The following is a 26,759-nucleotide window of genomic DNA, read 5'->3' as shown; positions in this document are numbered from 1 at the left end:
CATTGATGTCGGCCATCTTGAATTAAAATTTGTCCTTGTGCATAGTACCTGTATTCTACTAGTGGAGCCCTTTAAAGCTCTTCAAGACTCAAGTCAAATAAAAACAATCTATTTAATCTGTAATTATACATCAGTTGGATGGAAACTGGCTTACAAATGAAAAACAAAACAGATCAAAATCGGTTCATCCGTTTGAGACCTACGATACCACTGACAGCTACACAGACAGACACGTTAAATTAATAAGTATTACATTCTTCTTTGCATTGGGGGGTAAAAAATCATCCTTTTTAAAGTAAGGACAGGGGGTCAAGGATGTATAAATAAAACAAACTAAATTATTTGAACATAAAAATTAGAATATAATCATTTTCAGTAATTATTTAAAATTATACACTTAAAAGTACATTTATAGTAAATTCAATAAAAAATACCAGTGCAGATGAGATACAAAAGAGAAAATATTGTTTAATTACATCGTTGGTTAAATACATCGCTTTCATTAAATGCATTACAAAAAATAATTTGAAACATAAAGAAATTAACAAAGTCACTCCATATAGAAAAATAAAGATAAGATTGAATCACATTCAAAAATTACCCACTAGTGACTAAAAACTTTATTTCCTTAAACATTTGTTCAATTTACTGAACCGCCAGGCGCTTTATCAATGGTAGTACAGTGTATCTCGGATACGAACACGCGAAGTGCTCATACAGAGACATTCAATTAGTCAATGCGCTAACACACGTGTCGTCGTTCGACACCCAGCGGCTCCCGTATGCGCTAGAAGTTAATGTTCATCAATTCTAAAGATTTCCACATTGTACTCTGATCAGTACCGATAATAAGATTATAGTATTCGACATCGAGCGCCTCGTCGATTGTCACACGTAATTAAAACATTAAGGAATTACAGGTAATGACGTGAGCTGAAACTTTGGCAAATATGAACAAGCAATGTGATGATCGTCGAGACTTAAATTACCGAATGTCGCGAGTTCGTGGTTTCGATGCTGTAATATTAAAATACATCTACACCGAGCAAACCTATGCACACACATGTCCGTCCGTCTGTACGTCGAACCTAAGTAAAGCGTTGGAACTCTTGAGCGGCAACATTTCAGTCTTCGAATGAGAAGATTTAAGCGCGTATCTGGTTAATTTGAGCTTAGTGGACTTTGATATGGGAGTGCCGTGTCGGGACATGGATCCGTTGTTGCGTTTCGCGGTGTGCGCGTCCGACAGAGTCTTACGAACTAAAAAACTGACCGAGCGAACCGACATCGGCGGCAGTGTACAAAATTTACATCACATTCACTCGAAATTTAAAGCATACAATATGATAAGCGGAGGAACACATTAAAAGACATGAAGATATTCAGACGGGCCGTGCGACATCGCCACCGACCGCCTTTAATTTAATGAAGCTTATACGTACATTTCGGATCAAATGTATAACTGCGCTAATTATAATTATTAGTTTTGTTTTACATACACATATTGTTACATAACAGTAAAAAACCTACCTAGCAACAAGCGAGCGAACGCTCGGATCGCGGGCCACTCCCGAATTTCCTTCAACAAATTAATTATCAGTAAGTGGGATCTACGAAAAATAGTAGTTACGTCGATTTCGAGTGATAATTATAAGATACATTGATAAGTTCTTAAAGTATTTAACGATAAAATCTTTGGTTCTGAGAGCTCCGGCGAGCGGAGTGGCCCGCGCGGTCGCACGGAGGCGTTACATTTTCATTTAAGTAATCACTTTTTACATACTCAATAAACATAAAATGAAAATGACCTAACTATGACGATAGTAAAGGTTACCTTCTAATTGCATTATTAATTAATGTTTATTGATACAGTTACTGTACTAATGCTTAAAAGTAAGATTTTTTTTATTTTATTATTAATAATAAATTATGTTATATAGTATATATATGTATAATGGAGCTAACGCCAATTCGCGAGTGTATACAAGGTTATATACTCACATATCTTACACAGTGCGAACAGAACCGAGTCGGTGTTGTGTGCAGCTCGGAGCTGCTCCAGCTTTGAGTGCTCACAGCTCACAGTTCACTGCTCACAGCTCACTGCTCACAGCTCACTGCTCACAGCTCACGCATGTCACATCTAACTATACAACTGCCATTCGCCACATTTATTTATAATGATAATCTCCGACTAACAAGACCATAAATGTTGATTACACTTATCGATAAAATTAAAAACGTCTGTTACATCATATACGTACGATTTATAAATACGCTACACGAAATAAATACCTAAAACGATTTTATAATTGATTACAAAGAGTAGATCTTAAACGGCTACACCTTATGGTTATTGTAAAGTGATATAGAAAAAATATGAACACAAAAAAAAAAGAATTATTAAAACATTGTATATTGAATAAACGATTAATGCTCTTATAGGAATAAACATTTTGTGCTAACATGACTTAACTTAAATAAATACTAAGATAGGCGTCGCGACAACGCTACAAATGCAAAAATGAAACGTCCCTACAACCGCCGCGGCTACAGTTGTGCATCGAAAAGTTCATAAAAAAATAAATCATCTCGTCGTGACCAAGTTAAATTCTTAATGGAATGATATTTGTAACAGTTAAGTAGGCCTGTCGTGCATCACTACTTGTCGGCGCTAAATATTGGTTCCATCTGGTATTGGTCCGTAAGAGAGTGAGTATATAAGCGGCCGTACACGGAACTGCTCGCGGCCCGCGGCTGCGCGGCGACTAGACCTCGAACACAACCGAATCCGTCGACGCATCTAGCACCAAACTTTAGAATCGAACACTAGACATCTAACACGCAACCGCTAACTGTTCACGGGTCACGGGTCACGGGTCACGGGTCCGGGCAACGACGAACGAACTAAATGGCGTATGTTACAGAGAGTGGGGACCGATTCGGATCTAGTCGCACGCTGCAGCGCGGGCGGACATGCCGCAAGCGACGTGCGTCGGTTTCAAAGCTTAAACATACTGTGGCCGTCCCGCCGCGGCGGGCTGCACCCGCATACGCATACGCACAGGTACGCTCAGGTACGCTCAGGTACGCACAGGTACGCACCCGCCGCCGCACTAACGGCGTTATAAATAAATGCTCCCCCATCCGTCTTATACATCGGAGCGAAACACTACGTACTCTGAATCATGTCCAAATAGCAACTGAATCAAACGAAACATCACATCGTCGACACAAATGATTAAAATTGGACATTATCATTATACAATAGTGGACTGCGCCTAGTGAGAATTTACATAGCCGTCGAACGGGTTTCTTGAAACGATAAAACTTGTACCAATCCAATCAAAAGGGCTCGTATCCGGGCGGAAAAAATATAGTTAAAGAGGCTGGTATCCGGGCTGGGAAAAAAAAATCGTTCTTGTCTATGGTCCATTCCCACTAGTGTAGAGTGTAGCGCGTCTAGTAGAGGCCGCAGCCGCGCAGGTTGTTGGCGATGATGACGTCAGTGACGGCGTCGAACACGAACTGGATGTTGTTGGTGTCGGTGGCGCACGTCATGTGGCAGTAGATCTCCTTCGTGGTCGACTTGTTCTTCGCCTCGAACTGCGCCTGGATGTACGCGGCCGCCTCGCCGTACTCTTGTGCACCTGTCGATGCACACATTCTCTTTTGAAAATCTATACTATTAATACAGAGCTGAAGAGTTCATTTGCGTGAACGAACTTATCTCAGGAAGTACTAGTCCTATTTGAAAAATTCTTATAACCATCAGAAATCATCACCAGGTAATATTGGCTATATTACATAAAAAATCAACAATATTTGCGGACGGAGACAGAGACGAAAAATTAGTATAATTATAAAATAAGGTACAGAACATAAGCTAATATAATGATGAAACAAAAGTTTATCAACAAAGTATCAAATTGTCAGAATTCAGATTACAACTGTTGTGATATGAATTTATGATCATCCTAAGCTATCTGTAGCTTTATCTTTATTCAGAACAAAGCGATAACCACAAAAGACTAGAGTTTAATAATAATAAATTCATCTTGAGTTTTCGTTTCACACAAGAAGCCGAAATGTAATAAAAATATAATATATAATACATCATGCTCATAAAGCCAGGCCAGAAATAAAAACCATATATCAGTACATTAGTAATGAGCATACAATGGAGTCCCATCCAACCCAAGAACTTTTCCTCAGGAGCCTGGAGCAAACGCAATCAAAAAAACCGCCAATAGAAGAGAACTGACTTTGAACTTAGAATTTTTAGACTTGAAACTTCACAAAATTAACAATAGCATATTGATCACGTGTTCCAATAAAATCTGACCCTAGATAAAAACTTATTATAGTTTTCCTTCAATATATTAATATTCCCATACCGGTGTACTCCGGGAAGCAGATGGTGAGCGGCGACCGGCGGATCTTCTCCTCGAACAGATCCTTCTTGTTCAAGAACAGGATGATGCTGGTGTCCGTGAACCACTTGTTGTTGCAGATCGAGTCGAAGAGCTTCAAGCTCTCCTGCATGCGGTTCTGGAATTTTTACGAGTGGATGCAATTAGTTTTTGTTCTTGCTTATACCTACCTAACATTATAAGGTGGAAATATTTGATAGTTTGTTTGGAACAGTTTAGCTTTTTTCTTTTTTTTTATGTCATAGCGGGCAGCTGAGCTGGTGGTTCGCCTGATGGTAAGCGATCACCACCGCCCATAAACATTCGCAAAGGTAGTACCTCCGTGAATGCGCTGCCCGCTTTTATGGGGTAAGGGAAAGGAAAGGATTAACGACTGGAAAGAAGGAATGGACTAGGACGGGTGAGGAAAAGGAATCGGGCCTCCGGCTCCCCCACTCACCGTACGAAACACAGTGGCATGCCACTATTTCACGCCGGTTTTCGTCTCGTTTTAGCTAAAAAACTATTGAATCTATATCAAAAATTCCTTCACCAGAAAGCTACATAACTCCCAAAAAACATTATTTATCGTTGTGTGTATATTATAACTTGTAATGACCGACCAAATTAGAAAGTGTGTTTGTTAAAAGCAAAGAAAACACTCACCGTTGTCTCGTCTTCGTGCAGCACCTGGTCGTACTCGGACATGGCAACGCAGAATATGATCGCGGTCACATCTTCAAAGCAGTGGATCCACTTCTTCCGCTCCGACCGCTGACCGCCCACATCGAACAATCTAGAATCCATTATTTTCATCACTCCCATCATCATACTTGGCTATTATTTAAGGTCTATGTGAATTAATAGGAATCAAGCTAGTATTGGACATACAAATAAAAAAAGTCGTTGTATGACGAATACTAATGTTAAAATTGAAAATGTTACATCATTTTTCTGAGATATATAATTGTGTGTACATTAGAAATTGTTTTAATAAGGTAGAATTAAGTAACTCTCAATAAGTAGTGATATAATCGTTTAAAGTGATAATTATTTGTAGCCTCGAGCTACTCAGCAATGCACAATCTGTACCTCCATCATAGAATGAATCACATTTGTTTTTGTATATTAATTATTTCCTTTTAATCGTTCTAAGTGCCTATTCAATGCTCGATACAGTATGCAGATTACAGAGATTAGTATTCTGAATATAAAAGAATACCACAATATCGTTTATTTATTTCAAATTTGGAGCAATAAATTGTTATATATTTAAAACACCGGAAACTTACTTGAAATTGAGGTTTTTGAAGGAGAAATGCACTTCGACGATGCCGGTAGTTTTGACTCTGGTCCTAAGGATGTCTTGCTCGGTGGGTTGGTAATCTCTGGCGCCTAACCGGTCCAGATCGTCCAAGAAACTGTTGACAAGGAAGGAAATCATTTTTAAAATATTGTACGTAACCTTTCGAAATAAAAATGCTGTATGATTACAAAAAAATGTGATGTTACACATATATATGTGTAATGGACAAATAAATCTATAAACATAGAGATAAATTGTAGGAAATCATTAAAAAATATATGTAATTCCTTAAAAAAATATAATACTTCCAACTTCGAGATAAATAAGCTGTATGATATTATATCTATGGATAACATTTAACACTTTTGTAATGTACAAATATATCTATAAAAATTGAGATAAATTGCATAAATGTATCAATATAAGGAATATTCATAAGTGTAGAGTTGTTCAGTCAGTACAGGTACGAATAACAACATCAAACCAAACATCCTTGTAACATATATTCTATTTAGATAATAGACAAAATGCTTCTTCATTTACATGAGAAAGACTACAAAATTTTGCTCAAGAATGCACAAGACTTAAGCGAGTAAACACGTTACAATGATAAGGAATAATTTCTCGGAATTGGTCTCAACCCACACTCGCATTCAATCAAGTACTGGAGCGTAGATAGCGCCGCAGTATGAGATGTCAATCAATATTCTGCATAAGAACACTATTGGCCCCCGTTTATAGAATACTAACTGATATTTGCCAGTAAAATAGTATATAACCCTACTAATATTATAGACACGGAAGTTTGTAAGTATGGGTGGATGAATAGTATGTGTTTGTTACTATTTCACGCGATAACAGCTTATCGTAGCTGTATGAAATTTGGTACAGAGATAGATTATAGTCTGGATTAGCACATTGGCTACTTTTACTTTATTTTACCCGGGTACCACGCCATCGACGCCGCAGGTTAAAGCTAGTGAATATATAGTTACATGCTGTACAACATTTATGTCCGAGTCCCATCAAATGTTCCAGATTTATCCACAAAACTTTATATTTGTATCTATTGAAACAGTCAGTTGTAAGTCATAAAGAATGTCTTTTAAAGAAACCGAAACAATACCACGATAATCTTCAAAAAGATTAAGTTATCTACAGCAGTTAGGAGAGCGGATATTGTATGACAATGTAAAGTCTAAAAGATATTAACCAATGATTTTATACCACAACATAACCAGCGTATTTTCCTATTATTATTTCGTGTTTTGCATCACGCGTATATTGTGCACAACGGAAACGATGCGACGCCGTGAACAAATACGAAGTTGAATCGGCTCTTGTGGCTAAATATGACGACAAAATTGCCTATGCGACGATTTATATGCAAAGTCATCGTTCGATTCTTTGTCCGAAATAATAGCAAACGATTCGGAATCAAACATTACGCGATTACTGTTTATATTAATGATTTATTTCTATTTTCATAGTATATTGTTAAGATATGAAAAAAATACCTTCCCCCAAAAACCCCTCCAGAAGGAATCATTTTTCAGAGATTTTTCTTTTAAATACACCCTAAGAAACTGCGTTACAAATTTTATCATACTGACCCATACTAGATGCATTTGTAATACAATCAATATCAGGCTCTCGAAAGCACTGTACAATGGTCATCAAAGCATCGGCCGCTATTAATATTTAGCATAATCAAGTCGATTGCTTTAGTCACGATATTATAACCGAGTGCATACGTACGTGGCGCGTGTCACATTCCTCGGTCGGGTTTCTTTTTTAGTTCTACCCTTAATTGGACACAAACGATTCATAGACATTTTTAATCAGCTTGGTCATTTAAGGCTCGATGCTTACTACATTGACATTATTCACCTTAGCTAATGATTAATGCTTGTATTCAAAGATTTTTGTCGTCTGTGAGATACTATTTATCTTAGTTTGAAAATAAAATGAATCAACTTGAATGAAATGCGTAAGACAGAAGTAGGTAAAATAGGTTACAAAACAACTACCTAACCAGCTGCCTGTTTACAATGTTTTGAAAGCTTAAATAAAAATGCTAAATACAATTGGTGATTCAACGCTTCACGTTGACGTTTTAACCACAATCCTCTACGTAGTGTAAATCAAATAATTTACAGTGTAAAGCTTAATGATTAGCACCCATTGGCCAGTTCACTGGCGTGCAATGGCACTGGATCCGGAGCATACTAAGATTAGGATCGAATTAGCGCCATATTGTGACGTCGTAGGTATTAATTCAAATGAATTAATAATCTATCGTAAGTAATAACTATGTTTATTTTAATTTGATGTGAGAATCAAGAAAAATAGAATAAGCCGTTATTGAAATGTAAAAAAATAGTAAATAGTAGTCTAGTCTCTAGTCAACCTAGTCATTGACGTACCTATTACTAGCTGGATCGCATTGTACATATCAACGAGTCGGGTAGACCAGCGAGTAAACAAGTAAGCTAGCTGGTTACCGTCTCCCATTCGTCACTGCGAATCGCAACTATCCCAATATCACCGACCGGGTCACGGAACTGAATTAATGACTCACAATGGCATCATCTCGCTTAAAGTCATTTAATTCGTTTCAAGGAAAACTCGCGATGAAACATCGTAATTTTATAGAACAAGGCGTATGGATGTACGGTATCTTTTGGTTGGAAAAGCGTGAACTTTGTGATTTCCAATCTTAAGCGACAACATTCCATGGATCTTCCATATATTTTTTTACAAAATTTATCAATGTTATAATAGTAGGCTCACTGAACTTATACGTATTTAATATAGGTTTTAAATTTAACACTAGGAAACTCTGTAATACTATGAGTAATCGTCCGCCTCGTTCTATTAAGGAATTTTTTACTTAAGAAAATTGAAAGAGGCCTTTAAATGTTTATTTCTGGTCCTTATGTCATAACAATATCTGTCGGGGTTAGTGTGGACATGTAAAATGTTATTTAAATATATACTGTGACAGTTCAGTAAGGATATCAGTATTCTTAACGAGAAATCTTAATTGAGTCCCGAGTAAAACGTTTTTTTTAATCATATTTCGTGAGAATCCACTTATTTTTTCCTTTGTTCCAGTAAATATAACCTAACAAGAGGCACATACGAATAAACTTGACGTAGTTAATATTTACTGTAAACCCGCTATAGAGGAAAAACATATTTAAATATTACGCATAATAAAAGGCACACGATACCTATTTACTCTGCGAACTTGATAATATCGCACTTTGACTTTAGGTAGACGCCACTGTAATCTACAATATAGATCTTAAAAAAAAAATTGTGAATTCAAAAGGTTTTAGATTACACTGCAGATAGTCGGCGGTTTACTTTCCTCAGCCTAGTTCATATTTGAATATTAAATCGTGTAAGGCCAGACTGCAGACACGGCACTGCTAACGGCGACCCGAATGAAAAAGCGCGCCGGCGGCACGCGAGCTTTTTTGTTAATATGAATGCCCATTTAAACGCAACTATTCAATCGTATGATTTTCATATTTGCCATTCTTTAAATTCTAAAGAATATGTAAAATACGCACTGCATACATCTGCAATGAAAGGGAACAAAATTCCTACTTGGATCAAAAGTTTTTGAATTGTTAGTGAAATGTAAAAAATTACAAAAACTACAAATTATTTCTTCTTAAAATGTACCTGAAAAGAGTGCATTAACATACCACTATATGCCTTACATCCTGAATTTATTGCCTTTATTATTTCGTGGTAGAATGCATTCCACTGACAACTAATAAGGCGAATATTGCACCAAGTTGTCTATCAACCTCTACATAGGCCACTAAAGATATCGATGGGTTGGCAGTTTGCCACGAAATCTGCTGTGGGTACCTTCGTAATGAAACCTACATTGATATCACGCCAACTTGTTCAGGAAGCGCAACAGGGCTTGTTGCTTCAAAAACCTAGAATAATTGGGTGTTTTCATATGATATTCAGAGCAAGATAATTATGTAACTCTTCTTAAAACCTTACTAAAAATTACGGCTTTAGACCTCGTACAAAATCCGGGTGCATGATCATTATTGTGGAATATTATTTTGTCTTTATCACCTTTAGACACAAACATGTAAATAAGCATATATTATGCATCAAAATATTAATCATATAAGGTACTAATTTATCACAACTGAACACATTAAATGCCTCAAATATTGTTATTGTTACGTACAAATTGATTCAAACACGAAAGACTTTAATCACCTAAAAACTTAAAAACAGGAGATTGGCGTCAAGACTTAAAAGAGGCCCATTTTTTCTTAAATCCTCTCCATGGCAATGATGTTCATTGATGTCGCTAACAATTAGTTCTGATCGCGTATTACACAGCCGTATATCTCGTCGTGGTTACATCAACATGCTATGTACCTATTAGTTTCGTATCAGTACTCGCAAGTATTATACAACGCCGGACCTATATCTTAAACAGTACAATACAAGAAACGTGGCGAGGCTCGAGTGGCGTCTGGGGTTCAATGTCAGGAGAACGTTTGGCCGGGTGCCAGCCCGGAGACGCTCTCTTATTAAGCCTCCAATGTAGTGCTGTGAAGTTGGAAATGTGCTTAAACGCGTTACTTAAGTATTGTAACTGTTCCGGCCTTGTGTTTGTTGTATTAGTTAAGGATCTGAGGGAGCTGTTCTTTTAGAGACGAGTGCATCGGGAGAAATTAATTGAGAATTAGAACAGAATGTGATCAATTACAATATCACAAACATAACAACATATCAAAATAGCTCCAATAACAGTGATGAAGATCTGCAACTCTGTAAAATCAATGTTAGCAATGTACCTAGACATAAATTTTTCGTAACGAGTACACAACGCACGAAATTTTTCGCTCAAGTCCGCCGCTGACGTCAAGACACTGTCAACATTAAATGGGTCAGTGGGCAAGGATGAATTACATTCGGATCAGACAAAATGATCACGCTGCAAACATATTGAGAGTTTCCCCCAATGTTTGATATCGAATTCGTCCTCTCGTTATATGAATTTACACACAATGAATGTTGAACTCATAAGCTATTGTAACCAAGTCATTACAATGACATTATTTCCATTCCATTCGTACACGACTTTTGAAATAAATTGTTTAAAATAACAAAAAAATCTTCAAATGCAAATACGAATTCAGATTTATCAATAAGGCTTTAATATATTGATCGATAATGGGAAATGAATAAAAATGAAAAATGCCCTCATAAAGTATATTAGCTTTTTGTTCTCATTAAATCTTCAGTTTACATATTTTGCCTACCTATATACATAGTTTACGGTACAACTAATGGCTCCTAATAATACATGGCCGAAGCCTTGAGTGAGCGCATACAAAGTTTTAATTGCAGGTTTCATCGCATCGCTCCGAAACGAGTTTAAATAGCACTTCAGTTTTACCGTTCAGCTACTCGTACCTCCCTTATGCACTGTCGTGTTTACCTAACTGCGTACGTATTTATTCGTATTTCAATAAAAAAGAGTATCACTATTAAAATGGTTTTCGGATTTTAGTTTCATAAATGAGCCTAAGATTTAGTGACTTAAATTTTTAGGAAAACCGATAATACCATACAAAAATTATGATTTTTATCTATTTCCTATTATTATCTGTTTGTTACTCTGACCTGAACCTTGCTCATCGTCAACGTTGCTCTTAAGACATACTTTAATTAGCATTCATTTATCAAACTTCTAAGCGTTTCATTTTGCATCCACAAACAGCTTCAATTTTAACGAACGTCCAACGTGATATTATAATCATTCCATTCGAAATTCAAATAACGGCGCGGTGTGCGCCGGCAGATGCGATTCGAGCGCTGTACGAGCGTCACAGCCCGGCAACAGGTCGCGCGTGTGACGCCCGATCAATACTCCCGCCGCGCCGCCGCACGCCGATCCCTCGCCTTTGATTCCGCTGCTACGCCCCGACTAGACCGGCCCGATTTGCTTCACCCACTACTACGCATAACCAATACCATTTTGTCACTATCCATATAATATGCAAACAGCAAAACCGTTGTTATGAAATCTCAATAAAACAAAAGGACACTCAAATTTATAATGGGCCACCATGCAACGGCTAGACAACGAAAGTCTTATTAGTTACATATTCGCTTACTCAAAATAACATATTACACTTTACCATATTAGACTCGCCCATATCATAATTCATACAAAAATACCGCAGCATATCCCTTCACAAACATTTTTAGCCGCAATAGCGTAGTACGAGAAGTAAACGCTTTCAAGTGTTGAAAATTAACGCGACCGTCATGCGATCAACGCGTAAATCTGTCGCCACCCCTCCGCCCTGCGGCTTTAATGGCCGTATTGAGGATGCAAGCCTCATGTCCCTACACACACACATATATACAATATACATATCCGTACAGCATAATACCTCTTTAAGCTTTCGTATTCCATTAACGCCCTCCCATTTTCCGTAGTCAAATAAAAACTTCCGACTGTAATCTTACGCAAATAATAAGAACAGAGGACGAAAGTTATCGCGTGTTTTCATAAGGCATATTTCATAATCTCGTGTGTATTACGCATGATACGACAATGAGTAGCTATTTTCCAACCGTTTGAACACAATCGATGGTTGAGACATAATAATACTGTATAACTGCAATGCTGTATGATACATGTGATTAAATACGACTGTGCTCGATAATTTCAAAATATAACTTTAGTAACACAAGGAATAGTTTTTACATTGGCGCAAGACGTGAACACATACGTTTATTACAAAACAAAACACAGACAATTTCTTCTTATCATAGGATCAAGGGATTTGTAAACTAGGAAAATAGCCGGGTCGGAACCTCAATTACATATGAGATCAGAAGACCGCAATATCCTACACATTTTAAAGCCCCATTGTATCTGGGAAAAATGCAAGAAAATTCCGTATTCAAATGACATTATTTGAACCAACAATATTTAAATTTATTTTATCCACCTAGTGATGAGAGCGAATTCTTTGCGCAATCATTAGTAATTAGTATTAAAGCAGAGTCGGACAAAGATACTAACTATTACAAAGAGTTCCTTGTGGCAATTGCAGCAGCATCCGTCGACCGCATTTAAATACAAATCAAAGACACAGACGTGGCTATCCCTATCGAGTTTCTTTCAAAGCTTAACATCTTATAAATTATATTTATTTGAGTACAGATTTGCATAATTAAGACAACATTTTATTACGGAGTGTATATGTCACCGTTAGATTGTAAAGATCGTTAGATTACAATCTATCTAGCGAGATTGTAAACTATCGATAAATTGTGAACCGTATCATTGTGATTGCAATTTGACTCATTATTCTTCGCTATATTGTAATCAAATATTGTTTTGTACATAAGGTACATTACACATAGCATTAACACTATACACGCAGTGATTGCGGAAGATGCACTAATGTAGGTACTTAGTTCACAGCGACCGGACGAGCCAATCGGCGCGGGGTACCGCACCCACTTATTGAGGGACCCGTTAATTGAACACATCTGTGACATCACCTAGATCAATTGCCTTCGATTCGTTTCGTAATCTATGCAAAATGATGAATTACTCAACCCATTTTCCACTTGGTTTCACGTTATTGAAAGTCATGCTGGCTTGGGACTTTTCACAATTATCACCAAGACGCTAAATATATGTCACCGTAACACTAAGGCCCACGCCTCAAAAATGTTTCGAAAGCTTATTTATTATATAGTTATATTCGGATTAAAACAATATATATAAATATACTATAAAGTTGTAGGCAAATATTAAGAAAAATGTAAATATTGTTTTAGGTATAGCAGCAATGTAAGTGAATACATACAATTGATGATCTTATGTGCCAATTAGAAAACATTATTCATGCAAATTCCCTAGTAAAAATTACAACAAACTATTTACAATGATCAGTTACGCCTCTTTAAAATAGAAAATATCATCATGTTAAGGTAAATATTTATTTTTTAATAGTAAACACAAAACTGGTATGGTCTACTTGTCAAGCGTGTGCAAATAGCGTCAATGCGACTCGTTGTTACGACACCGCTGAAAACGTAACATGCCGCCCCACTGCCTTCTCTGGTAGACATCTCTAGGGGCTGAAGCACCATTAGTATTGTTCACGCAATGGGTACCGCGCGCCGTTTTGCGATGATACCCGGGCCCAAGCCCTTACCACTAATAGGCAACTCTTGGCGCTTTGCCATCGGCAAAAAGCCTTGGCGCACACAATCACTGGACGTCACATTGTGGAAGTTACGTGAATTGGCTGGAACAGGTGGTGCCGCCAAAGTCGCAAAACTATTCGGGCATCCTGATTTGGTTTTCCCATTCTGCGCTGAAGAAACCGCGAAAATATACAGACGTGAAGATTCCTTACCGCATAGAGCGGTCGCTCCGTGTTTGAAGCATTATAAACAAGAGTTAAGAAAAGATTTCTTTGGAAACGAACCGGGTTTAATTGGAGTGTAGGTTAAATTGTGTGTTTTCGTGTCTTTATCAGGAAGGCTTTAAAACATAAATTAAAGTGCTTTTTATTTTAACAGTCATGGAAAACCATGGTCGAAATTCAGGTCAAAAGTATCAAAGGCCCTAGTAGCACCAGAAGCAGCTAGATCCGCAGTACCATGCTTAGACCATGTAGCGGACGACTTCGTCAATCAGTGAGTATTTGGTTAAAGCAATGTGCAAATTATACATGTATGATGTTTCGGTGGAATTTCAAAATAAAAGTAAAACCTATATAATGTGTTTAATAACCATATGATATCAACGTACAGCAATAATGATAACGATCGAAATCAACAAAGTATCGCACAATCCACGTAACAGAGTTATAAACATATCACATTAAATACAATTTCAATACAGTTCACGTCTATCAGTAAAGACGGGAATATTAGGTAGCTTTTCAGTTAGTGCAAATACTCAAGTGGTTACTACTATTAATACTGACACTTAGGGCTTAGTCCATAGCGAAGTATGTAATGCAGAATCTCGGTTTAATGACCACATCCGTTTTTAACAACGACGGCGTCTGCGCGTTTGTTTTGTGCACTCCGTTCTCTTCTGACTCATTGCGGAAAACAACAATCTCATTCAATTAAAGAGTGGCGTTTCGATCGAGTGTCCCTACGCAATTTTTTTTACTGATTAGATTAGAGGAAAACGCGTCAAGTGCACATCTATCTCGAACCGAAACACGTAGCATGTTTGCTTTACTCTTAAATGTAATAAAATATAATTTATGTAAAGTACCTTGAAATGACGCATTTTCTTATCTGTAGTATAATTTTCACAGAATGGAGAACATGTTGGACGAAAAGAACGAGCTTCCAGAGAGTTTCCTCACAGAACTGTATAAATGGGCGCTTGAATGTATAATGTTTTTTTATTTGTTTTGTTTTGCTATCAATTTTCATCTAAAAATATCATGATTCTATACTTTTCTTTATTCTTTATTTTAGCTGTAGCGGCTTGGGCTCTTGGAACAAGACTAGGATGCATTGGTAATCACGATGCTGCTGCCAAAGAAATCATCAAAAGTATTCACGGATTTTTCCATAGTGTACCCGAACTAGAACTGTCTGCTCCACTGTGGAGACTATATTCAACTCCTGCTTACAAAACTTACGTCAAAGCATTAGATTCCTTCAGATCCCTCTGCTTAGAAAGACTGACTGACAAAGGAATATGTGCTAGCATTGCTAAGGTTTCGGGCGAAAAGGTGGCTACTGTTTTAGCGTTGGATTTACTATTAGTCGGTGTAGATACAACTGCAGCGGCCGCAGCGAGTACAATATACCTATTAGCTAACAATGACAGAGTCCAGAAACGATTGCAGGACGAATTAGATAATAGTCTACCTAAAGGGCGACCTCTTACTTGCAAGGATCTCGATCAGCTTCAATACCTACGAGCTTGTCTTAAAGAAGCATTGCGGTGAGTATTTCAAATTTCAGCTTTCATTTACATTACATATGTATTTATGAAATAAGGACAAATAGAATCAAAATCGATCCGACGTTCAATATTTAACAAAACCTACATACTTCAAACACAATGTTCCACAAAAGTACAATGTCACCAAGCTACTGTTAGATAATGTTCCAGTTCCTTTATTTTCTCGTGGGTTTTGTTACTTTGTATGCAGTAGTACTTATGTTTTCCGCCGTTTTGCGGTCAGAGCGGTTTTGTATGAGTGTAATATAACCACGTTGCACCAGTGCGCAAAGCAAAAAGCACGTATATGGAGAAGAATCAACCTCATCTTATGTTTTATTCAGTGACCAAGGTAGTATCGCATTGCAGCGACAGAGCTAAGATGTTTTGCAATTTATAGTGGATTCAAGAATATTTAAATCTACTGTGATGTAACTACTGCGAGTAAAATGTGGATTATTAAAACTAAACGCTGTGATTCATCCGACGTCAGAATTACTAATCTATGACAAACCCAGTATTGTATCCATGCAAACTTTGAATACATATTATTGTATACAAAAAGATTAACAAAGAAACTAGACAAACTGAAATCACGAGGCAATTGTGGTGGCACCAAAATGATATAACATTTAACAGGCCATTTCCTTTGACATGTTTTAAAATAACTCAAGCGTGGATAGCAGAAGCATTTAATTACAAACCTGTATTTCAGTAGTCAAGCTACATTGTTTTAATGTTATATAATAATTTGTAATTAATAACACATTGAACTGGAGATATTAAGGGCAATAGATAACTGGTTATCAATCAATAAGAAACATGTTTATATAAAAACAAAACATTATGTATTGAAGTCAGTACCTATATAATCCATATAATTACTACACAGTACTATTTATTTATATGTAGGGTTAACGTAACATGTGCTTTCAGAATAAAACCGGTGATATTGGGCAATGGAAGGTGTATACAATCTGACGTTGTCATATCGGGATATGAAGTTCCTAAAGGAGTAAGTAATGCTTATTATAAAAGACTAGCTGCGCCCCGCGGTTACACCCGCGTAAGTCTGCATCCCGTAGAAATATCGGGATAAAAAGTTGCCTATGTGTTATTCCAGTTGTCCAGCTATCTACTTGCAAAATATCATTGCAATCGGTTAAGTAGTTTGTGCGTGAAAGATTAACAAACATGTGTATGTTATGTGTATACACATCCATCCGCCCAAATTTTCGCATTTTTAATATTAGCAGGATATGCAACGTTCTGTGACATTTGAAAGCCATAGATAGTTCAATAGCAAAAGTCCACAACGCGTTATGTTCATGCTTTTAGTCAGATTAAAACAGTTTCCAATGAACCGATAACGCCCGTATTTTGAATCAATACATGTTTCAGTCTACGTTTGCACTGATAAAATATTTTCATATTCTATTCATCGTTTTATTATGTATACTTTTTTTGTCATTAAACATAAATAATCACAATTTTATAGATAATGGCTACTTATGTATTACGATACGATACGACGATAGAAATATTGCTTTCTATCGTCCTTCTAATATGCGTTTAAAAAGACGGCTGCCTACTCAGTCGAAACGACATATGCAATGACGCGATCAAATTACATAATTATATCAATAATTGCTAGAACATGATGTTTGAATGTAAGAAGAAATATAACACTCCATGGAGTCATAGCACACAGGTGCACGCTGAATACTTTAATAGTGACCTCACAATTAAATTTCTCACGACGCCCTCATGTTTTCATTGTGTAAAAGAAATCTAATAGGTTATTTGTAAAATTTCTAGTCACACGTTGTATTCCCGCATTACATTATGTCAAACGAAGAGAGATACTTCCCATCGCCAGAAGAATACGTACCGGAGAGGTGGTTAAGAGATACGAATACGCTTGAAATTGAGACCACAAATACAGTGGACTCGACGGAACACGCCAAAGCAATGAACATATTGAAGAAACAGAAGGTGATAGGCATCCACCCATTCGCATCGTTGCCGTTTGGATTTGGACGACGAATGTGTATTGGCAAAAGATTTGCAGAGGTCGAACTAATGCTATTGCTCGCGAAGGTACGTTCTTTACAAGATTTAATACGTATCGGTTTGGTTTAACACTCATGATTCATCCCTTTAGCCGTATGCTTCTAGATAAACTGATTTTTATTAAAGGTTATTCTCAAATGCCTGAAAGAAATTCAAAGGTCATGCCTAGCTTATCAAAGGCCATCTACAGTTAGATCTTCGATACTTAACACAAACGTTGTTTGAAGTTATTTTATAAAACCGTTATTCGCCTTTTTCTCTAAATATCTTGAGTTTGGAGTTCAAATAATAAAGTGTAAACGATAATTTCCAGGTGTTTCACAAGTACGACGTATCATGGGGTTACGGGGATCTGACGTACAGCGTAACCCCCACTTACGTGCCTAACGAACCCCTGCAGTTCACACTCGAGCACAGACGAGAGAGACGCCAATAACTAACCGGAGGCTTCAATTAATTCAACCGTTCGACTGATTTTTATCGTTATTGTTATCTAGTTTTGTGTTTTATTCTAGGTCAATTGAAGACTGAATGACTACTTGACAAATTACTGTTTTAAACGACATAAAAAAAATTATGTTTAATTGGCACATGATAATCAAGAATCTTAGCATAAGCGATAGTCTTTTATCAATAAAATTTAAAAGTAACAATTCTTATCATTTCTAATACCAGACATGCTAGTTCTCTATAAGCGCTCTCACATATTAAAGGTCATTAATTAAGACACTATGCAAATAAATGTATCATTGTCTCTCATGCAGACATATTGGTACCTATTTCAAATTTTATATCATAATATTTTGTTCTACCTAAAAAGGGACCAAGTAGAGTCTTTTCTCTATTTTAACGATTCAAAAGCGCTTCCAAAAGACGCCAACTTGAATAAAAAAAGAGTGAAATAGATTTGGGTTTACTCTGAGAATATGTCACCTAGTTCGGACACGTCGTAATATTATGTAAAGGATACCATCTCTATAACATAGTCAGTACTCAGAAGTCACTTACTATTTGGCGGAATCGTTTAGCTGGTACTCGTTCGAGCGGCCGAAGCACTCCTGCACGCCGGCGTCCGACCAAAGCCTCTTCATGGCGGCCAGCAGCTCCTCGCTGAACGGCTCCGTGTCCTCCATCCGTTGGATCACGTCGAACACCATCTTGCCGTCGCTCTGTGACACCCAATATTGAGTTCAGTGTTAAATTATATCAATATGACCATTGACCATTGAACATGTATTTTATGAATGGATGGATATGGTGGATTACCATGTGGGAATGTAATGGCGCTGGATGACTTACAAAGCTGTCTTTATTTCATAGTGGAATTACTGCTCAGGACGTTATAGTAAGTTCCCTAAGCTCCCTAAGCTCGTATAGAAAGCCATTTAACAACATTTTATAAGAACCGAAGTGAAAAAAGCAAATTTTGTGTAAGCATTTTATGGTCTAGCAACTAAAGTGGACATTGACGACGCTCATTTAACAATATTAGTGTCTTATTCTATCTTCAATTAAAACAACTCTGTAGCAATTGCCCATTTGACAATGAAAGATAAATAAAATCATTACAAGTAAATAGAACTCGTCATGATTACATCGTTTCATGATTATGCTCTTGATATAGGTAGGTACATAAAAACAATTTCAATTGATTTCTTAAAGATACGATGACCAGCGGCAACTTCAACAATAATTAGAGATAAATAATGGTAAATATTTGAAAATTTTAAGATTATACAGATCAATAATTTACTACATTAAGTATTTTATGAAACACGCTAACATGATTCTCTGTTTTAAACTATAATCATTATTATCATTTAGTCTCATTAGGCACCTAGTTAATTAATCTCTAGTGCTAAAAATAAGGAAAATTCGCAATAAATATGAGCGATATGTATGAATATGTAGATATACAAATGCAGGAAAAATCCTTTCGATAATGTTACTGTATACGTTTAACGTTAGATCGCGTTTTCCCCAGTTAGAACTAGTTGTCGTTGAATTACCTTTGTTACAACAAGCTCTTATTACTTTAATTGTGAAGATAAATCTAATAAATATAATATTACATACACGATTAATCACGGGGAATGTCCACTATAATATTGTCTAGACATAGGTACTTTAATCTCGGTTTTTATAATTCCTATAAACTTCTCATTTGCTTCAGGCTGCCATACAAAGTCCAACGCAAAGGACAGTATATTACTTGGGGTTACTGGCTAGTGGTTTGCTGGTGCCATTTACGACCTCATTGTCAGATAGCACGAAGAGTGATAGCGTCAACAACCAAGGGGTGTGTTTATATGATACTACATACCGGAATAACTAATTGTGTATGCATACGCCAAACTTAACTTAGCGCTACATGATAGTTTATTATATTATATGATACGAGCTGCGCCCCGCGGTTTCACCCGCTTAAGTCCGTATCCCGTAGGCATATCGGAATAAAAAAGTTGCCTATATGTTATTCTAGTTGTCCAGCTAGTCTAGCAGGCCTACGTACCAAATGTCATTGCAATCGGTTCAGTAGTTTTTGCGTGAAAGAGCAACAAACACACACACACATCCTTACAAACTTTCGCATTAATAATATTAGTAGAATTATTAGTAGGACTAGCCCTTGGTCGCTCGGGTAGACACAGGATAATAACAAACATTAAATATACCATTGGTTACTGAAGAATTATGTAGCTTTGTGTTAATGACGAAATTACGAAATTTCCGAATACAAAACGTATACCTACATTGAAATTTTTAATTCATAACAGCTGCGGTCGCGACATAACTTAGATATGTTTGCTATGTGTTCTTCACATAATTAACCGTTCACTATTTTATTTTAACACGTGTCCATAATTAGTAATATACTAAATTATTATAATGTCACTAAAAATGTTTACCCACATTATTAGAATCTTCGTTTACTTTTAGAGTGTTATGATTAATTAATTATTTGGGTCTGTCTTCTTTTAGAGCGATATGATCTAATTCATTCATCGCATTTAATTTGTACATCAATTGGGTTTTTTACATCGCCCACAACATGCTGAAACGAAACAGTTACTGCAGGTAACAAATCAATATCTGCTATACTATGCATCGGCACAACTACCTATACGTAGCTAGGTAAGTACATTTAAAATGCTCGTCCAACTAGATCGACGTTACGCATTTGCAAATACGAAATATGTTGGGAGTCAATAATTCTAGTGAAGGACGTTTATTTAACAGTTTCGATTTACGGATGACTAGTGTCACCGATTACGTCACATGTCGTGACGAATCGTTATAACATTGTCTATCAGAGCATGATACTAGAGCAAATCAATGGCCACAATGAAGTAGTTCAATAAGTGTTAAAACATGTACCTTGTAATACCGAACACAATATTTACTATATTGTGCGTATGTTGATAATATTGTAACAATGTGTAATAAATGGAACGACACTTCACGATACAACATACTTTGTATATATATTTAATGTTCTATATTAAAATCAATAAAATACTCATTCTAAATTATTTGTAGTGAAAATGATGAAATTATGTTGTGATTGATTACAGCGTCATTATTGAATGATCACAATATTGGCATCTGTAAAACATGAACGCAATTTTTCTATTCAATTCATATGTGGATTGAAGTTGGTTATCTATCTATCTATATTTGGAATAGAGACAGATCATATTCCCAAGCAAACAGTGTTCCTTCCTTAATACCAGGCGATCGTATTCTCGACTTGGAGCCAGTTGTTATCAATATTTTCAATAGATCTTACATAATTTCACTGACACCTTAACTCATACAAAAACAGATAACGTGTAGAGCTGATATGGAGATTACGCCGCGAACGTATCATTGGTGTTGTGTAAATTCATCTGCTTATGTTCGGTCTCTAAGATAACTTATCGTTTACCGACTCTCATGTTTGACATTCTCACAAGACAAGATACCGTACTAGCTACAGAGGACGAAAATAATGTACATTTTTATTGAAACCTCAAAGCAAGGTAAAACGGTATGATTGTCTTATATGAATATTTTGCCCATGATTTTGATTTTGTCCCTCTTATTTATTAACCAATCAACACTCAAGGCAAAGACACTCAAAAGATACACAAACACTTCTTAATATTTTAAATATTTAAAACGCTCTCATTTGCACTAAGAAACGTTATGCGCCATTATAATAAAATTTGTAAATAAGTAGAATTTATTGCACAACAGAGCAAGTTTTTACTTTACAAGTTAAAATGGACGCCATGTTACGTCTAAGGACATCAGATTAAATAGTCGCCCATAACATATTGCAATGACCTTCGATTTAAACAATGACACGCTTCGAACAAGTGAAATTAGATTCTGGTCGGGCCATTGTTTCCAAATGTATGATAAACGTGTAATAAACGTGCACAGATATTGGCGATGCACTGCAGTACCTACACGGGAGGCGCTTTCATGAATAAGAAATAGCCAATATCGATTGATTCGCGGGTAGGCAACATTCATGCAAATGCCGGTTAAATATTAGCATTTTCTTTCGCTGCTACGTTTTAAAGTTCCCACTAACTGTTAGATAAATAGACGTTTTTGTTTACCATCAAACAGTAAACCGCGAAACCGTGTCGAAAAATACATCTGCAATTTGTAGCAGATCTACTCATAAAAGTTTCATTCAAAAATATTTTATTTTTGCTCGTAATTACTAGAGCTTAAACTTTAACGAAACATGAAAAACATTTATGTTATAAATTACTGTCTCTCAGAAAAAACCAAGCATTACGTATATTAGTCTATACAGAAAAAAAAAACACTTCATAAATTTATTCCAGAGCGCGGGTTATAAATACGATTTCGAATCAGTAGCTGCATTTAGCAATGCCAAAATTTATCCAAATTTGTGAACGCGTGATATACTGGCAGCCCATAATAGTTTGCATAACGGGTTCCATTCGGTTTGATACTCGAATCGCTAATGATACGTCTTTAAACTACTCACTCGCATGTATGTCGGGTATTTTTAAACATTTGCTTAGCCGATAATAAAATCGTAAGCTCTTAATGAACCCGTTAATGGTACCCATTACGTTACAACATTATTAAATGTGTCAGACCTTTTTATATCATCTTTGAAGTGTTTTGGTTACTTAATATAGTGCTTGTTTTAGTTACTAGTCGTGTCAGACATTTGGTATGAGCAAACAAGAGAAATCGTTAAAATATAACATATTTTGGAGGAATTTTCATACAGAGCAATTTGGATTAAGTTATTCAGAAGCAAAGTCATTATTGTTTCCTTGTAAAACTTTTCTTTATTTATTTACCAGATGAAGGCAAATCAATGCATGATTTCCTTTTAATTTCGTAAAAATTACCCCATTATTGTTTCATATTTAATGGAATAAACCATATTTCAAGGTTTCAATGACATATGGTAAAAAACAGTGAAACATGGTAAATATTGGTACTCAGACTGAATAACGAATTAGGAATCGATAGAGCTGACCTAGAAATAAATAAGGTCTTACCTCGCGGTCCTTATTTCCATAGGTGATGCCCAAGTTTGGCATAGCACGTAATATGGCGACTAGCGATTGGATCGTGTTGCTGTACACGACAGGCCGATACTGTTTGAAGTCTTCATTTGTGAAGCCACTCTCGTGAATAATTCTGTTGATAAAGGAAAAAATATTGTAATTGGTTTAATCTGAAACATGACAAGAACAAAGAAAGGAACGTAGCCAACATGAAATGCACTTTTCTTTGTAATCTTGTTATACCAAAGCCCGTATGTCCCACGGATTCAAAGAACGACAAAAATTGGTTAACAGTATCATAATCACTCTGTAGCTGCCGTTGTTTGCTACATTTCTATTCTTAAATTATAATATTGTATTCACTGTGATTTAAATTGTTTATTATCTGTATTTTAAACAGACAAAATAACAAATTTAGATCGTATACAGGTAGGTAAGAGAGACGTTCACACAATCCGTTTTTCTTCAGCAAAGAAAACGGGAATAATTTAGAAAGGTAAATTAGTACCCTAACAGACGACAGCCATATCAAGTATTTAATTGCCCACGCAATCGTATTTACGGTTGGATACTTTACATATATTGCATACAAATGCGCTACACAGACATACGACAAGAAACCTACACAAAATGTTATGAGAAGTCGACAATAGGCTACGTCACTTGAGCGGCTGCGGTCTGTGCGTCGTTAGTATCATTAACCCATTCCGTGAAGCACCCTCGAGAAATATGAACAATGGGCGAGCTTACTTAAAAATCGCTTCGTAGATACTCGCTTCCAAAACACCAGCATTGATGGCGCTTTCATCGGGTTTGCGTAATCGCAAAAAGCTATTTTGCAGTTAAATGAGAAGGATATTTTAAAGTGATAAACGGATCTCGAAATGATATGAGTGTAATTGAGTTTTAAACGATCGATCGAAATTCCATTCGTGTGAATAACCAGTAGATCAGAGTGACGCAAGCCAGGGAAGCCCATTATATTTATATGTTTAATTTTTTGGCGTTGGTATGTATGACTACACGGAGCAGTGGGTTGTTTTCTAGACTGAAAGTGAGTCTACAAAATATAAAGTTCAGAATAGCGTTAAAGTAATAAGCAGTATCGATTATGCACGTCCAATAACCTATATTCATACAATCCACAGTTTGATGACATATTTTAATTAGCACCCAAACGTGGGTTGCAGTTAAGCATTAAAGTGGAACTATCTCGGGCCTATCAACAGTAATTATTAATGAATTTCAACCACAAAAGGCCATAGTTGCCATATATGACTACCAAATAAGCGTTACTAACATTACACTTTCTAGTTATTATTCCGATAAATTAATGAATTAATGACATAGTTAGTAAAAGAAACTTAGTCATAAAAAAACGAATGACTTCCTTTATTACTACTTACTTTCACTTGCGTACGGTAATTTACATAAAAAGCAGTCTATTACTAACAAGAACTTCGTAGCTTGGGAAATACCTCTGAGTCAAGTTTACCACGTGACGTCACCCCATTTTCGATAGATATTACACAGATTTCAAAACAAATTGAGTGAACACATGATAGAAATTAATGTGGTCTCAATTTATTTTATGAGGATAACATATTCTTTTCAATAAACCATGCATGCATGCTTGCTTTATAACCAAGATGGGTCAGGAGTTCGGAAGTTATAAATGGCTAATATAAAAAGAGCCCATCAATAATAATGAAATGGATATGAAATAATTCTGCTTCTAACCCAACTAACTATCCCAGCTATCATAAATATAAAACACATATAAACATATTTTATAAACCACATGATTTCTTATACAAGCAAAGATTTCATTTTATAGCCAGACGAAAATATCCATAGGTGATATAATATCAAGTACACTACAGAATCACAGATCATCCTACGCAATAGTTAAAAAAAAAATCCACGATTTGCAGTTTATAAGAAGTATGCCTATGCCAAACGTTACAACAGGGATCTTGGCACCACCATACCGATTTAACGAAAGCAGAAAACCATGTCCACCAAAGGCAATTACAAACATAATCCCCTTTACATTACATCTCCGTTTCAGACATCTACTGAGCATGCGTATGATACTTGACGTCACACTCCTGTTACATAGTTATCGGGGCTAGCATCCGGGTCCTTGACGTCATCGAACGTAACTCTATTAAAAAAGTACCAAGGCCTATTTTGGCGTTTATTGCTACTCTCTAAATACACGAATAAATAATAGCGTCTCGTTTCTGGCCCCGTTTTCATAACTTGTGAATTATATTTATAAACACTCAATTCCATGATCTTCAATATTAAATTGAAGCTAAGCAGATGATTCCTTTTTATATATTCTTTTATACACGGGATTTGAAAAAGGTTTTCGAGTGTATGAGCTCTATTATTTTTATCTAATATGGATTATGGAACGCTTTACTTTACGAATTTATTTTATCATGCCTAGTGTTGATTTTACAAGTTTATGGAAAATATGATTAAACTACCGTTTTCAGATTTAAAAATATCCGTTTATTTTGTTTTTTTTTTTAAATGTTATTTTATTTAATAAAGAACTTATCGTGACCTTGAGAAGTTTGGAAATGAATACCATAAGATAACGAATTTTGTAGAAGCTTTGTTTCAAGCACCTTGATTGAAATACATACATAAAATATGTACCTAATACTTTAAATATGTTTCTTCCAATATTAATTTACTTTATAATTTATATATCATACACACATAACCACATAGTATAAAACAAAGTCGATTTCTCTGTCCCAATGTCCGTCAAAATCCCAATGTCTATGTATACTTAATTCTTTAAAACTACGCAACGGATTTTGATGGGGTTTTTAAATAGATAGAGTAATTCAAGAGGAAGATTTATAGTATGTTTAATACAATAAAAATACATCTATTAAACTACTCCGAATTTAACGTGTGCGAAGCCGCGGGCAAAATCTAGTATATGATAAATTATAAAGTCAGTAATCTTAAAATATGACTGCACAATCTGATTAACCGTTTCTGCTTATTAAAATGGAAATAATATGCACCGCAAGTCCACTGTTCTGGAGGGTTCTTCATAGCTAAATAAACATTCCTCACATGTACCGCATTTTACCAAGATACTAAAATTATGATTTTCATTTGGTATCGCTGTTATCATAAAAATAAAGCACCATACGCCACTTCACAGAGTATGAATAATATTATGAATATTTAATGTCGTTATAATTTCTATATTATGACCATGGGTGTACATAGGAATAAAAACATCATTTCATTTTTAACATTATAACTCAATCAATGCTGATTCATTTAGAGTGTATTATGTTTATTTTACAGCCAAACGAAACCTACATTTATTTCCTATTCAATCATTATTCAACACAAAACTGACACATTGACAATAT

At 35.9% G+C, this 26,759-nt stretch overlaps 2 protein-coding genes across 2 annotated transcripts; one reads left to right on the top strand and one right to left on the bottom strand.

The window, feature by feature from the left end:
• Positions 1-602: 602 nt before the first annotated feature.
• On the bottom strand, positions 603-23,487 carry LOC119831909 (guanine nucleotide-binding protein G(o) subunit alpha; the record flags this gene model as incomplete). The annotated part of the gene is made up of 6 exons (XM_038355479.1): positions 603-3,650; positions 4,398-4,551; positions 5,079-5,208; positions 5,705-5,833; positions 18,806-18,966; positions 23,338-23,487. Coding segments are annotated over 6 exons (912 nt in total), but the record flags the coding sequence as incomplete, so codon positions are not given.
• On the top strand, positions 13,866-18,445 carry LOC119832003 (probable cytochrome P450 49a1). The gene is made up of 7 exons (XM_038355582.1): positions 13,866-14,250; positions 14,329-14,445; positions 15,084-15,160; positions 15,250-15,724; positions 16,661-16,739; positions 17,543-17,824; positions 18,111-18,445. Exons 1-7 carry the CDS (start codon positions 13,910-13,912, stop codon positions 18,231-18,233), a joined length of 1,494 nt encoding a protein of 497 aa, XP_038211510.1. The 5' UTR covers positions 13,866-13,909; the 3' UTR covers positions 18,234-18,445.
• Positions 23,488-26,759: the final 3,272 nt, after the last annotated feature.

Source organism: Zerene cesonia, chromosome 14, assembly GCF_012273895.1.
Source record: "Zerene cesonia ecotype Mississippi chromosome 14, Zerene_cesonia_1.1, whole genome shotgun sequence".
NCBI classification, from domain to species: domain Eukaryota; kingdom Metazoa; phylum Arthropoda; class Insecta; order Lepidoptera; family Pieridae; genus Zerene; species Zerene cesonia.
The sequence above is the reverse complement of the archived record's forward strand: the minus strand, read 5'-3'. Positions and strand labels throughout refer to the sequence as shown.